At 37.2% G+C, this 13,544-nt stretch overlaps 1 protein-coding gene across 3 annotated transcripts in view; it reads left to right on the top strand.

Annotated features, from left to right (window-relative positions):
- The window catches only part of LOC122095949 (cholesterol 7-alpha-monooxygenase), a 46,302-nt gene that overhangs the window by 15,693 nt on the left and 17,065 nt on the right, over nt 1-13,544 (top strand). For 2 of the 3 annotated variants that reach the window (XM_042666294.1, XM_042666303.1), the window contains exon 2: nt 603-690. The exons of the other annotated variant lie outside the window; for it this stretch is intronic. In XM_042666294.1, the coding sequence (XP_042522228.1) occupies nt 622-690 (69 nt within the window). In that variant the 5' untranslated portion in view covers nt 603-621. The remainder of the gene's footprint in view (nt 1-602; nt 691-13,544) is intronic. 3 annotated transcript variants of the gene reach the window in all.

The raw sequence follows: 13,544 nt of genomic DNA, 5'->3' as shown, positions 1-13,544 counted from the left end.
AGATATTGGGATTGTGTTTAGCTCAGTAGTAGAGCACATGCTTAGCATGTTTAAGACCCTGAGTTCAGTACAAGAAAGGAAGAAAGAAAGAAAGAAAGAAAGAAAGAAGAAAGAGGAAAAAACAAAGAAAGAAAGGTAAGAAAGAAAGAAGAAAGAAAGAAAAGAAGGAAGGAAGGAAGAAAAGAAAGAAAGGAAAGAAAGAAATTTTAGTAGTATGTTGGAAAGTATCTGTGGGAAAATCTGAGCTATAGCCACATAAGAACAAACCGCACTACGGCATATGTGTACGTGTGTATGTGGGGGAAGGGGGGTTATTAGGGCTCGAAATCAGGGCTGGGCATTGTACTTGAGCTTTTTGCTCAAGGCTAGTACTCTGTCACTAGAGCCACAGCTCCACTCTGCCTGTTTGGGTGCTTAATTGTAGATAAGAATTTCAGGGATTGTTTCTGCATAGGTTGTCTTCTATCTGTGATCCTCAGTTCTCAGTCTCCTGAGTAGGATTACAAGCATGAGCTACTACATGCCTGGCTTTAACTATTATTTCTAATGTGTTACTTTTATTAATTTTTTTCTAATAGTCATAATTGCTTTCTACCCATTAGATCATAAAATTACATCACCATGATTGCTCTGTGGACAGAGGGTGGATGTAGGCTAGAGAACATCCAACAATATCCAAGCGTCAGTTATGTAAGTAAGATATTCACTGTGTTTACTGATAGTATTTCAAGAGATGAAACAATTATGTCTCAACTTAGTCTTAATGCTATAGAATATGAAAGCCATATAGAATTACTTTTTTTGTGGCCAATCACTGAAATTTCAGTGGACTAGCTGGGCATCAGTGGCTTACACCAGTAATCCTAGCTACTCAGGAGGCTGAGATTTGATAATCATGGTTTGAAGCCAGCCTAGGCAGGAAGTCTGTGAAACTCTTATCTTTAATGAACTTCCAAAAAATCAGAAATAGAGATGTGACTCAACTGGTAGAGCAGTAGTTTTGAGCAAAAATACTCAAGGACATCTCTTAGGCCCTGAGTTCAAACCCCAGGACTTATGTGTGCATGCGCACACACACACACACAATTTCTATGAATTAGTGAAACCCAGAATATGTCTGAGTAGGTGTAGAAAGCAGTAAACTCTACCTGGCTGTGGGAATGTGTACAGGGTTAGAAAGGGTGGGGGAGGAAAGTGTTGGGCAGCTCTGAAGCTGTGTAACACAGTGTAATCAATGTACCAGAGCCTCCATGAATTAGCAATTGTTACAGGTAAAGTTCTCAAAAATAGCACTTGTGCCACTCACTAGCCATTATAGGCGAGGTATAGACAATTAGTGGGATAATGAACTATCTTCAGATAAATTGAAAAGCAGTATTCACAACAAGGCATGGTGTGCCAAATATGTGGGTCTTATAAGAAGGAGAATCAGTAAAAGTAGAATAATTATCCAGAGATAAGAATGTGTCTCATTGGTAGGATGTGATTAGAGTCCCATAGTATGTGAATATATTGAGATCTGCATAGGCAGTTGCAGTTTCACATGTCATCAATTCTCTAATTCCCTTCCAAGGTTCTATTTTTAACTTTACCCAATGAGTACACAACTTCCATTTCTACAATGACAATCCTGTATGAGACTTCAAAAGTCACTTTAGAAGTCCTGGCATTCTGTCACTGAAGCTTCTGGGAAATGTTTTTGCTTTAGGCATAGGGGACATAGTCTCAAAATGTAGGCTCAACTAATCTTGAAGAAAATACTGTATAGTTATTATACTGGTTCAAAGAACACTGGATATCATTTTAATAAAACTGATGACCATCATTATCAACATTGCTATAAAGCCCAAATGGCCTAAAAGATAACAGAGAATATCAAAGGGAGAATTTGCTGTTTGAACCAAAACTTCTTAGAGCCATAAATAACATTGGGTCCAGAGGCTTAAAACTTTGATTATATTTATTAGTTCAAAGCAAAACTAAAACCATGTTACCTATCACTATATAAAAGAAAAACTCGAATAAACCATGTATGCTAGGCATGCAACATCTGCCTAATAACATTCACAAGTTGTTAAAAGAGAGTGGGTGGAAGGAAGAGAGAAGGGAGGAGACAGAAAAGAAGGGAGGAAGGGAGGGAGAAAGGAGAGAAGGATGGAAGCAGGATAGGAGGAAAGGGAAGATGAGAAGGAAAGAAGGAAGAGAGGAAGGAAAGAAGGAAGGAAGGGGAAGAGGAAAAAGTATCTCTCTAATTTTCAGTCAAAAATAAATTTAAATATGAAAATAAAACAGTAATCAAATGAAAATAGGATCTTAATAGTAAATATTAGAAAGCTAGAAAGATTTTTTTTTTAACGTTTGACAAATCAGGAAAGCAGGGGAATTAAACTCCAGAAAAAAAAAAAAATAGCCTTGAGAGCTGGGGATGTGGCTAAGTGGTAGAATGCTTGCCTAGCATGCATGAAGCTCTGGGTTCAATTCCTCAGTGCCACATACACAGAAATAAATGGAAGTGGTACTGTGGCTCAAGTGGTAGAGAGCTAGATTTCAGCATAGAGAGGCTTAGGAACAGAGTCCAGGCCCTGAATTCCAACCCCAGGACTGGAAAAAGAAAAAAGAAAAAAATAGCCTTATCAAATAAGCACAGAGAAAAGACTCAATAAAGATAGAACTTAAATCACAAAAATAACACATAGGTTTGAACAGCATAGTTAAAATCTTATCTTTCAAAATGTTAACATATCCTCTAAACCAGATCTTTTCAAGAAGAGAACAAATATTAGAAAGAGCAAGAAGCAGATGTGACTACAGAGATTCTTAATGTTTAAAAGAAAACACTATGTAGACTTCTAGCAACATACTTAGAAATTTAGAGGAAATGATTACCCAGAAAAATGTATTGAACCTGTTTATTGAATAGGTTCTGTTCACAAGAGATGATATCTACAATAATTCTTATTCTTTTCCTGAACGATGAGGTTGCACACAACTCTTTTCCCCTTAGTCCTTAATCTGTTGACTTTTTAATTATCATGTTAAAATATCAATGTCAAATAAAGATTTAATTTATTGCAGTTGTACAACATAATGATTTTATCAATGAATCTACATTGTGTGATGATCGCCACAATTTTTAATCCTTTCAAGATGACTGAACACCAACAATTTTGTCTGAGGATCACCTGGGCTCCTCTGACTGCTTTCTGTGAAGCCTTCTCTCCTATTCCCAGTGGACACAGAAAGCCTCCAAACTGTGCCATGAAAATGCCAAGGGGCACACAACAAGCTCGTAGGGGTGTTCTTTGAAATGCTTCATTTGATTTGAGGGGAAGTAAAGAGAGATTTTTCAGCCCTTCCTTCCACTGTCTGGGGAGCAGACGGCAGGCAGCACACTGAAGTTTGTCAAGAGACTTCTCAGAATTTCCTCATTTCCTCAAGGTCTGCAAGGAACTGAGGTTTCACAATGTGTTTCACCATCTCTTGGTCTGTCTGTGTAAAGCAGTTGGCACCTGTGTTTCTTGGTCTGAAAGCTCTGAGACACCAGAAGTGTCTTATAGTTTCTTTATACATATAAACAAGTAAAATCAACTCAAATTTACAGAATAAAAAGGACCAACTTCTTCAAGTGGCTCATTCCTGTAATCCTAGGAGGCCGAAATCTAAGGATCACAGCTGGAAGTCAGCGTGGGTAGGAAAATCTCTGAGACCCTTCCTCCAATTAACTACCAAAGAGCTAGAAGTGGAGCTGTGGCTCAAGTGATACTGCATTAACCTTGAGCAAAAAAGCTCAGGGACAGTGTCTATACCCTGAGTTTAAGTCCCAGAACTGGCATAAAACAAAACAAAGCAACAACAAAAAAGACCAGTATAAAAAGGTAGTCAAAAGATTTAACTCTTAAAAAAAAAAGATTTAACTCTAAAGAAGAAAATGTTATAGGCTTAGTACAGTGGCTCAAGCCTATCACATTAGTTACTTGTGGAACAGAGATCAGAGTTCCAGGCCAGTTCAGGCAAAAAGTTTTGAAGATTCCACCTTGATGATGGCTGGATGTGTGACATGTGTTTGCCATCCCAGTGATACAGGGAAGCTCTTTAGGACTGTGTGGGCACAGAAAAATAACCAGTACAAAATTGAGTGACTGAAGTGGTAGTATGGTGGCCTAGAAAGCCACAGGCCCAGTAACACAAAAAAGAAACAGGTGTGACAGTTTTCATAAGTACTTACGAGATAATTCTATATGAAAATATCCAAGGCATTTAAGAGTCTGGAAACCTAAGAGATTTCTTAGACAAATATTAGATAAAAGGTGAGATATTAGACAAATATCTCACAACAAAATTACTGCCCATTGTTACTTATGATTATGAAGAAGAAAAATCCTAACTAAAATATAGGCAATTTAAATCCAATCGTATTTAAAAAGTGAGCCTACATTAGCTTCACAGGGAGAGGTTTCATTTGGACACTTCCACACACACATATACCACAGTATTTCAGTCACTCCCCCACACCACTCTCCTTCTCCTTCTTCCCTGCTCCTAATACATTTTCAAGAGGTTTATTTGTTCTATTTTCATATGTATTGACAATCTATTTCAACAATATCCATCCTCTTCCACTCCTGTTAGCCCTAATCTCCTTGTCCTAGTACCCAACCCCATCTGAGCTTGGTTCTCTTTCCATGTTCCCCAAGTTCCTACTGATCAACAGTTTTCAGTGAGGTTTTCGAATACAGTTGCAGAATACACCTTCTAGTTTTCTTTTTTACCTTTTTTTCCCTTTATCTATGATTTATTTTTAAAATTCAGTATTTGACCAAGTGTCAGAGATAATAAGATACATGTGGAAATGAAAGACAGAAGCAGCAGAAGCAACAGGCAATAGAACTACACCCATGTGGACTCCACGTGCTGGCATTTTGAGACATAGATCCTAGAGCTGTTATGCCTGAAATGCTCCAGGAAATGAAAACCAAAGTGTAAACTGGAATTAGAAACTGTAAAGGTGGCAAGGCATATTTGAACAAAACCTGTCAACCAAACAGGAATTCTAGAACTGAAACATGGAAGCAGTTCAGGGCATAGTTAATCGGTACACCTAGCAGACCAAACCAGTCTAGGTTCTAGGTCAGTTAAAAACATGTTGACTGTGCTTGGGAAAGGAGAATGAGGGGAAGGTGTGGGGGCTGGACAGGAGGTAGAAGAAAAGGGTGGAACACTGGAGTGCAAAAGCTGCTTAGGCTGACATCCTTGTTACACTGTTGGAGAGGGTGCTTACTGGTTCTTTCACACTGGGGTGTCCTTCAACACATTAGATACTAAAACTATCACCAAGCTGATAGGCTTGTGGATTTTTTTTAATTGTAAAGATACTGGACAGAGAGGTTACAGTTACACGAGTAAGGTAATGAGTACATTTCCCATTGAGCGTTGTTACCCCTCCTCCAAAAAAAAAGTCTTTTTTACCTTTTTCCTTCCTCTTCTCTTAAGCAATCCTTTATTTAGACTTATGTTCTGTGTTTATCTCTATCTATCTAATTATTTATACAAGTATTATATATTTTTGTTCATGAATATTCATGAATATCTATATTTTTAGGTTTAGCTTCTACAAATGAGCAAAGACATATAATAGCTTGTGTTATCTTCCTCAATATAGCTTCCAATTAAATCCACTTCCCTGAAAATAACATGATTTCACTTTTCTTTAAAGCTGCATAATACTCTGCATATATATGTATATACTCTGCATATATATGTATGAATATATATATATTCTCTTCTTTACGTATCTTTGTGGACATCCTGGCTGATTGCATCGTAAACAGTACTGCAATAAATATAGGTATGAAGGTGTTTTTCTTATTTAGTGTCTTTCTTACCTATTGACTAACTCTCCTTTGAATATATGCCCAACTGTGGTTTGGTATCATAGGGGAGGCCTATTTTTACTTGTTTTGAAGAGCCTTCATACTGATTTCTATAGAGGTTGTACTATTTTACATTCCCACTAACAGTGTATGAGACTTCCTTACCCCTTACATCCTTGCCAGCATTTTTTTTCCTGGATGATAGCCATCCTAGTGAAATGGAGTCTTAGTGTAGTTTGCTTTGTGACTAAATGTTGAGTAGCCATTTTATTGTTTTTTCTGAGAACTGTCTGTTCAACTCACTTGCCTGTTTATTAATGGAATTATTTGTTCTTTTGCTATTTATTTCATTTATTGAGTTCTTTGTATATTTTAAATACTAATCTTTTATCTGTTGAACAGCCCCATTCTGTAGACTGTCTCTTGGTTCTGTGGAATGCTTCTTTTTTTTTTTTTTTAATTTTTTCAACAGTACTGGGACTTGACCTCAGGGCCTGGCCACTGTCCTTAGGCTTCTTTTTGCTCAAGCCTAGCACTCTATTAGCTGATCCACAGTGCTGCTTCTGGCCTTTTCTATTTATGTGGCACTAAGGAATTGAACCCAGGACTTCCTGCATGCTAGGCAAGCACTGTACCACTAAGCCATGTTCCCAGCCCTGGACTGTTTCTTTTACTGTGCAGAAACACATGTAGTTTTATGTGTCAATTTTTGCTTCATCCTCTTGGCAACAAAAGTTCTATTCAGAAGCTATTTATCTGTGCCTATAACTTCCATTGTTTCGGTTATGTTTTCCTATAGTAGACTTAAAGTTGTGGATTGAGCTTTTTGATCATGTGGAGTTGATTTTTGGACATTGTGAGATAGAGGTCCAGTTTTAGTCTGCCAGTAGATAGCCATTTTCCAGTGTGTATTTTTTGCTTCTTTTCAATAACTAATTGGCTGTAGCTGTGTTTTCTTTTTTGGGTCTTCTCTACTGCTCCCTTGGTCATTGAATTTGCTTTTGTGCAACTACAAAGTTGTTTCTGTTATCATTGCTCTGTAGTGTAATATGAAATCTAATGTGGTATCTTCAGTCCTCTACTAATGATCTTTTTACTTAGAATTGCTTTTTTCTCCTCTTTTTTTTAATAAGCACCTATACCCTTTATCTATGGTTTCGCTTGAGTCCTGAATTCTTTGTTTTTGCAAGAGAACTCATGCATGAAATACTAGACTATAAAACAGATAAAAATGGACTTGGTTTGATAAAGTGTGAGATTAGTTTATTATCACGATTATATAGTCATGTGAGAGTTGTCATAATTTGAGGTGAGGAAACCAGAACTCTATCCCTACCCCACCGAGTGACCTGTCATTGAGTCTGGCTGTCCTCAGGATGAGGGATGACGCACAATCTTGGGTAAGAGTCTTGTATTTGAGGGTTATTCCCGGGCAGAGATCAGCTTTGAGAAGCCAATTTGAGGTTTATCCACAGCTATAGGGCAGTCTTGAGCCTGAAGAGAGGAAGTGCCACAACTATGGGGTAATCTTGAGCATTTATTTCTGCCTCACTTTCCTCTGAAAAATGTTTAGAAAAATGTTTAGCCTTGACTCTGCCATTTTGAAATGAAGCAACAATGTAACCCATGCAGTTGGGACAGTTGAGTGGGAGGTTCCAAAAAAGAAGAACCCAGTTAACCAGTGGAAGAGTTAGAAGTCAACGATTTGCTACCTCTAAATAAAAGTCTTGTGTCTGAACACAGACATCAGCAGACGACAAAATCCTTAGGGAAAGTTTGGAAGGAAACTCCATAGTGAAAGAAGCGGAGTTGCTTCTCCTGAACCCTGAGGATAAAATACAGTGAAAGAAAGAAACAAAAGGAACTGCCCTTCAAAGAAGGTAAGAGTCAAATTCAGACAGATGAATTCACCTATGCCAATGGCTTGAAAAGCAAGATGGGGTCAGATGTAGAGGCCAGGGAATGAACTTGAAAGAAACAAGAACTATAACCAAGTGAGAACTACCTCATCGACATCCCTAAATGAGCTGTAAAAGGCACTTAAAAATTAAAATATGCAATGGAGCTGCCATTGAATATTAAGAAATTATTCTCTAATTATATTAAGTATGATATTACCATTGTCGCTATGTTAGATGTCCTTATATCTTTGAAAATGAGGCTAATGTGTTAAGAGATAAAATCATACGATATTTTGTACTTTCTTCAAGAACTTCAGGCAAAAATAAGAAGAGGCGAAGTGAGGTAGCAGGGATGGGGTGTGCAGAAGTACTTGTTGTGTGTTTGTTTTTTTTAAATATTTTTCATTCATTTTTATTAAGTAGTATTCATTTTTATTTATTTATTTATTTTAGTATTCATTTTTATTAAGTTGTTGTACAAAGGTGTTCATTTTGTTTTTGTTTTTGTTTCGGCTGTATGTGCACATGCGCACGTATATACACAGGCATGTGTGCCAGTACTAGGTCATAAACTCAGGGCCCCAGGTACTATTCCTACGGCTGGCTCTCTACCACTTGAACCACACCTTCAGTTCCAACTTTTTGGTGATTAGCTAGTGATAAATGCCTCATGGACTTTCTTGCTCAGGCTAGCTTTGAACAGGGATCCTCAGATCTCAGCTTCCTCAGTCACGAAGATTATAGACATGAGCCACTAATGCTTAGCTAGAAATACTTTTGTTATTCAGGGTCTTTTATAAAATCTAATACTGGAAGTGGCGCTGTGGCACAAGTGGTAGAGCGCTTGCCTTGAGCTGAAGAGCTGAGGGACAGCACCGAGGCCCAGAGTTCAAGCCCCACAACCGACAAAAAAATAAAAATTGGAATTTATAAAATCCAATACTATTTCCAAGATTGGATTACTCCAGGAATGCTGGGAGGGATTGAAATTTAAACATTTATTAATGTATTTCAAACATTTACTGGTAAAGTTCTTTTTTTTTTTTTTTTGGTCGGTTGTAGGGCTTGAACTCTGGGCCTGGGAGCTGTCCCTGAGCTCTTCGGCTCAAGGATAGCACTCTACCATTTGAGCTACAGAACCACTTCTAGTTTTCTGGTGGTTTATTGGAGATAGGAGGTCACAGACTTTCTTGCCCAGGTTGGCTTTGAACTGTGATCCTCAGATTTCAGCCTCCTGAGTAGCTAGGATTACAGGCATGAGCCACCAGCGCCCAAATTTGGTAAAGTTCTTGAGATATTCAAGGCTAAATAACCTGAAAGCCTTTCTTTTATAACCCATCTAAATATTAGGTAAAATATAACAGTCACATTTTACATATCTAACTTTGCAATGCTTTCTTGTCTGCGCTTTCTTTTACGTTCTTCACGGTCTCTTAAGGACACTGAGCAAGCATCCTTGGTCAATGTGCTTGAGTCATAGTGCTCCATTTTGCACAAACCAAAGAACCATGCCAGTCACCCTTTGTCATTCCAATTTTCCGTTCTTCCCTTGTTTCTCCCCATTTGTTTCTCATTTTTTTGCACTTTCTCCTCACTTATTTAAGCCTGTTAATTGCCTACTTTTCTCAGACATTTGAGATAGACTCTAGTAGGAATTAAACACAAAAGCCACTGCTCAAAAATGCTAAAACTGCTAGAAGAAGAAATATGAAAAACATATACTCTCTGGCCTTGGGATAAGATAGATATATCTAAATGTCAAGTGAAAGCCAAATGGTATTTTAAAAATATTTTAAAAGTTGGACCATATTAAAGTTTAAAAAAATATATGTATCAAAAGTTCCCACCTGAACAAAGGGAAAGCGTAAGTCTCAAGTTAAGTAATATGTAATTCACATAATGTTTGGTGCATTTGTATGCAAAATATATGCTATGAGCTGCTAAAATTCAATAAGAAAAAAGCAAGCAACTCAGTAGAAAATTGGAAGAATATGAATAGACAGCCCACTAAGGAAGAAATTCATATGATCCACATATATGAAAAGAATGCTGAACCTTATTAATAATTAGGAATATATATATATATATATATATATTTGTATGGGGAGGAGTGGCATCTATCATTCATGAGATTTAAAATGTATGCACCTGTAAGATACAAAAGTTTGATTAGGCAATGGATACCTGGGAACCTTTATTTATCAGTACTTCAAAGAACAAATTGGCTGTTATGGGGCAAGTGAAAATGCAATACCTTCAAATGAGAATTCCACCAACTACCTCCTTCTAACATGATTTTCTAAACTCTAGAACTAATGTAGAACTATCTACACTAGTAGATAGTAGAATTAATTTAGTGACAAATACACCTTTTAATCGAATGGGATATAATAAAGTAGGATAAGAAAAATAAATTTCAATAGAAAAATAATAATAGGGAACTAATGAATCCAATGCATTGCTATTTTTGGAAACTGTACCTTATCTGCTGTCATGTCATGAAGCGTTTCTTAATTGTGTTTTCTAAATGAAACTCTTGTAACATTTAAGGCACACATTTAAAAATCATTCATTATTTATGTGAAATTAAAATATAACTGAGTATCTTCTATTAGTAAGTCTAATAATATTCAGTTGCATATGAGCATGGGGAGAAATTCATAATAACCATAGAAAATGCAAAGGAAGTTAATAGTCATTGCCAAGGAATAGATAAATCCGTTTTGTGCGTTCATTCAATGAACACACAAGAAAAGTTGTGGTTAAATAAATTAGAACTATGTACTATGTACTAGGCTGAATTTCAAAAGCAAAGTGCAGTGAAAGAAATGACATAGTGAAATGCATGCAGTGTAAAACTTTAAATATTTAAAGCAAGAATGAAAAGTCTCAGCAATAAAAAATGAATCACGGAAAGAACAAATTCACCCAATTAATAAATGAACAAATAAACAGTTCTCCAAAGAAATACAAATGGCCAACAAAAATATGAAGTAATTTTCCACACACTTAGCCATAAAATAAATTCAGATTAAAACAATATTGATACTCCATCTCTCTCCAGTCAAAAGTCCAGTCAAAATGGTCATCATCAAAATCAATATCAATCAATTAATCAAACAAATAACAAATGCTGGTGAGGATATGGAGGAAAAAAGAAACTTTGTGCAAAGTTGTTGGGAATGTAAATACAGCCACTATGGAAATCAGTATGAGGATGCTGTAATAAACTCAATATAGAACTATCATATAATATTGCTCTATCACACCTGGCCATGCTTCTGAAGGACTGTAAATCAGCATACACTAGAAATATCTACACACTCTTATTTATAGTATCACTATTCACAATAACCAAGCAATCAATAGTCAAAGTGTTCCCTTAATTTTTTAATTTTTATTTTTTATTTTTTGCTTATGTGGTGCTGAGGAATCAAACCCAGGGCCTCATGCATGCAAGGCAAGCATTCTGCCACTGAGCCACCTTCCCAGCCCCCCTAAACTCTTTTTTTTTATTGTGAAAATACCATACAGAGGGGTTACAATTACCTAGGCAAGGTAATGAGTACATTTCTTATCAAGCATTGTTACCTCCTCCTTTGTTTCCCCCTCCCATCCCTTCCCCCCTCCTCCATTCCCTGCTCGCCAAAGTTGTAAAGTTCACCTAAACTCGTTTTTGAGAAGTTTGTTCACAGCTGTTAGAGGAGAAAATCCTTCTGTTTAGTTGGGCAACAAGATTCCTTATCAGATATTGGGAACATATGACAAGTCAGCATTTTATCTTGTGTAAAATGGGTGTAGAGATCAGCTAACTTTGCATCCCAGATGAAGACTGACAAGACATCAGAGGAAGAGAAGGACAAAGCTGTCTGGACAGAGAGTAAGAAAAATCTACTCTCTTCCATGTAGGGCAAGTAGATACTCACAAGTCCAGAAGAGAGTGAAAAAATCAGTGGCAAATGACAATGGTGTCCTGTGTAAAATACCACTACTGCAACATACTCGACATTCATTTAGAGACAATGTTTCTTCCTAAATAGTCAGGTTTCATTCCTGGCACACAGAACACATAATGTTGAGAGGAATTTGAAGGCTTCATGGAGCTAGAGGATGCTGTTGGGAGAACAAGATAGAAAAAAAAAAACATAATTCTCAGGGAAGAATGTGAAACAGGAAAACTTTTTTTTGTTTTTTTATTGTTATTTGTCTATTGAATTTCTGGGAAAAGGCAGCTTGGAAAAACAGAGATTATATACAGAAATGTGGGAAAGTTTATAACTCAGCTAGTTGGGAGGCAGAGATTGGGAGGATCTATGTCCTAGGTGAGACCCTCTCAATAAAGTAACTAAAGCAAAAGAAAGCGTTGGTGGTTTGGCTTATGTGGTCTGCTAATTTAAACCTCTGTATCTCCAAAAAAGTAGGAGAAATGCAAGAAATACTGCTTGTTTTCCTACTACTTCATGACAACATTTATTAGCTTGTAATTTAAATGTTACTAATTTAATTTGTTTGAAAATTTCTTTAGATTCACCTTTTGAGGGTGATGTTTCCTCTTGCCTCTTGCAATATATAATAAAAGAGAATTTTATATTCTAGTTTGTTTTTAATCGGTTGTGGGGCTTGAACTCTGGGACTGGGCACTGTGCCTCAGCATTTCAGCTCAAGGCTAGTGCTCTACCACTTAAGCCAGAGAGCCACTTCTGGTTTTCTGGTGGTTTAATGGAGATAAGACTAGGGACTGAGAAGGTGGCTCAGTGGTAGAGTGCTTTCCTTGCATGTATGAGGCCCTGGGTGCTATTCCTCAGCACCACATAAGCAGAAAAAGCGGGAAGTAGCGCTGTGGCTCAAGTGGTAGAGTGCTATCCTTGACTGAAGAGCTGAGGGACAGTGCCCAGGCCCAGAGTTCAAGCCCCATGACCAACCAAAAATAAAATAAAATAGAGTCTCATAGATTTTTCCTGCCCTGGCTGGCTTTGAACCATGATCTTCAGATCTCAGTCTCCTGAGTAGCGAGGATTACAGGCCTGAGTCACCAGCGCCCAGCTTATATTCTAATTTATAGTTTTCTTGAAACATGAAGAGGAGAGGCAAAAGTTTGTAATACTAGGTCTTGGACCTAGTATGAAAGGATGATACATATCACACATCACACACACACACACACACACACACACACACACACACACACACACACACACACATACACACACACACACACTACACTCACTTCTTCCTATCTCAAAGTAGAAAGAGGGTGGAAAAATAAATGAAAGATAACTATGGCTATATTTGGCAGTCAGTTTACTAAACTTCTACTTTTTTTTTTTTGCCAGTCCTGGGGCTTGAACTCAGGGCCTAGTACTGTCCCTAAACTTCTTTTGCACAAGGCTAGCAAGCTACCACTGAGCCACATTCCCAGCCCAAAACTAATACTTTTTTAAGCTAGATTCTCCAAAGAGATAATGTAAAGTACTTGTTCAAAATACTTCCAAGCACATATTCATGTTTATACCATATTACCATCCTTAACCAGATGAGAGACAATTAGAATAATGCCACTTTCTTTTCCCAGCTAATTGCTTAAATACTCAACTCACTAAATTAGAAAGACACTCAATATCCCCACAAACTTTTCTTAGCAACAAGGTACAGGAACCCAAAGGACCCATTTAATCCAAAGGGAGCTAGTCTTGGACAAAATTTCATCTGTTCATCAGTTGATTCTACTTTTTCATATTATTGAATGATTAAAAATCAATTCTGGGGCTGAGAA

This window comes from Dipodomys spectabilis, unplaced genomic scaffold (genome assembly GCF_019054845.1).
Source record: "Dipodomys spectabilis isolate Male_0828 unplaced genomic scaffold, ASM1905484v1 ptg000015l, whole genome shotgun sequence".
Lineage (NCBI taxonomy): Eukaryota > Metazoa > Chordata > Mammalia > Rodentia > Heteromyidae > Dipodomys > Dipodomys spectabilis.
The sequence above is the reverse complement of the archived record's forward strand: the minus strand, read 5'-3'. Positions and strand labels throughout refer to the sequence as shown.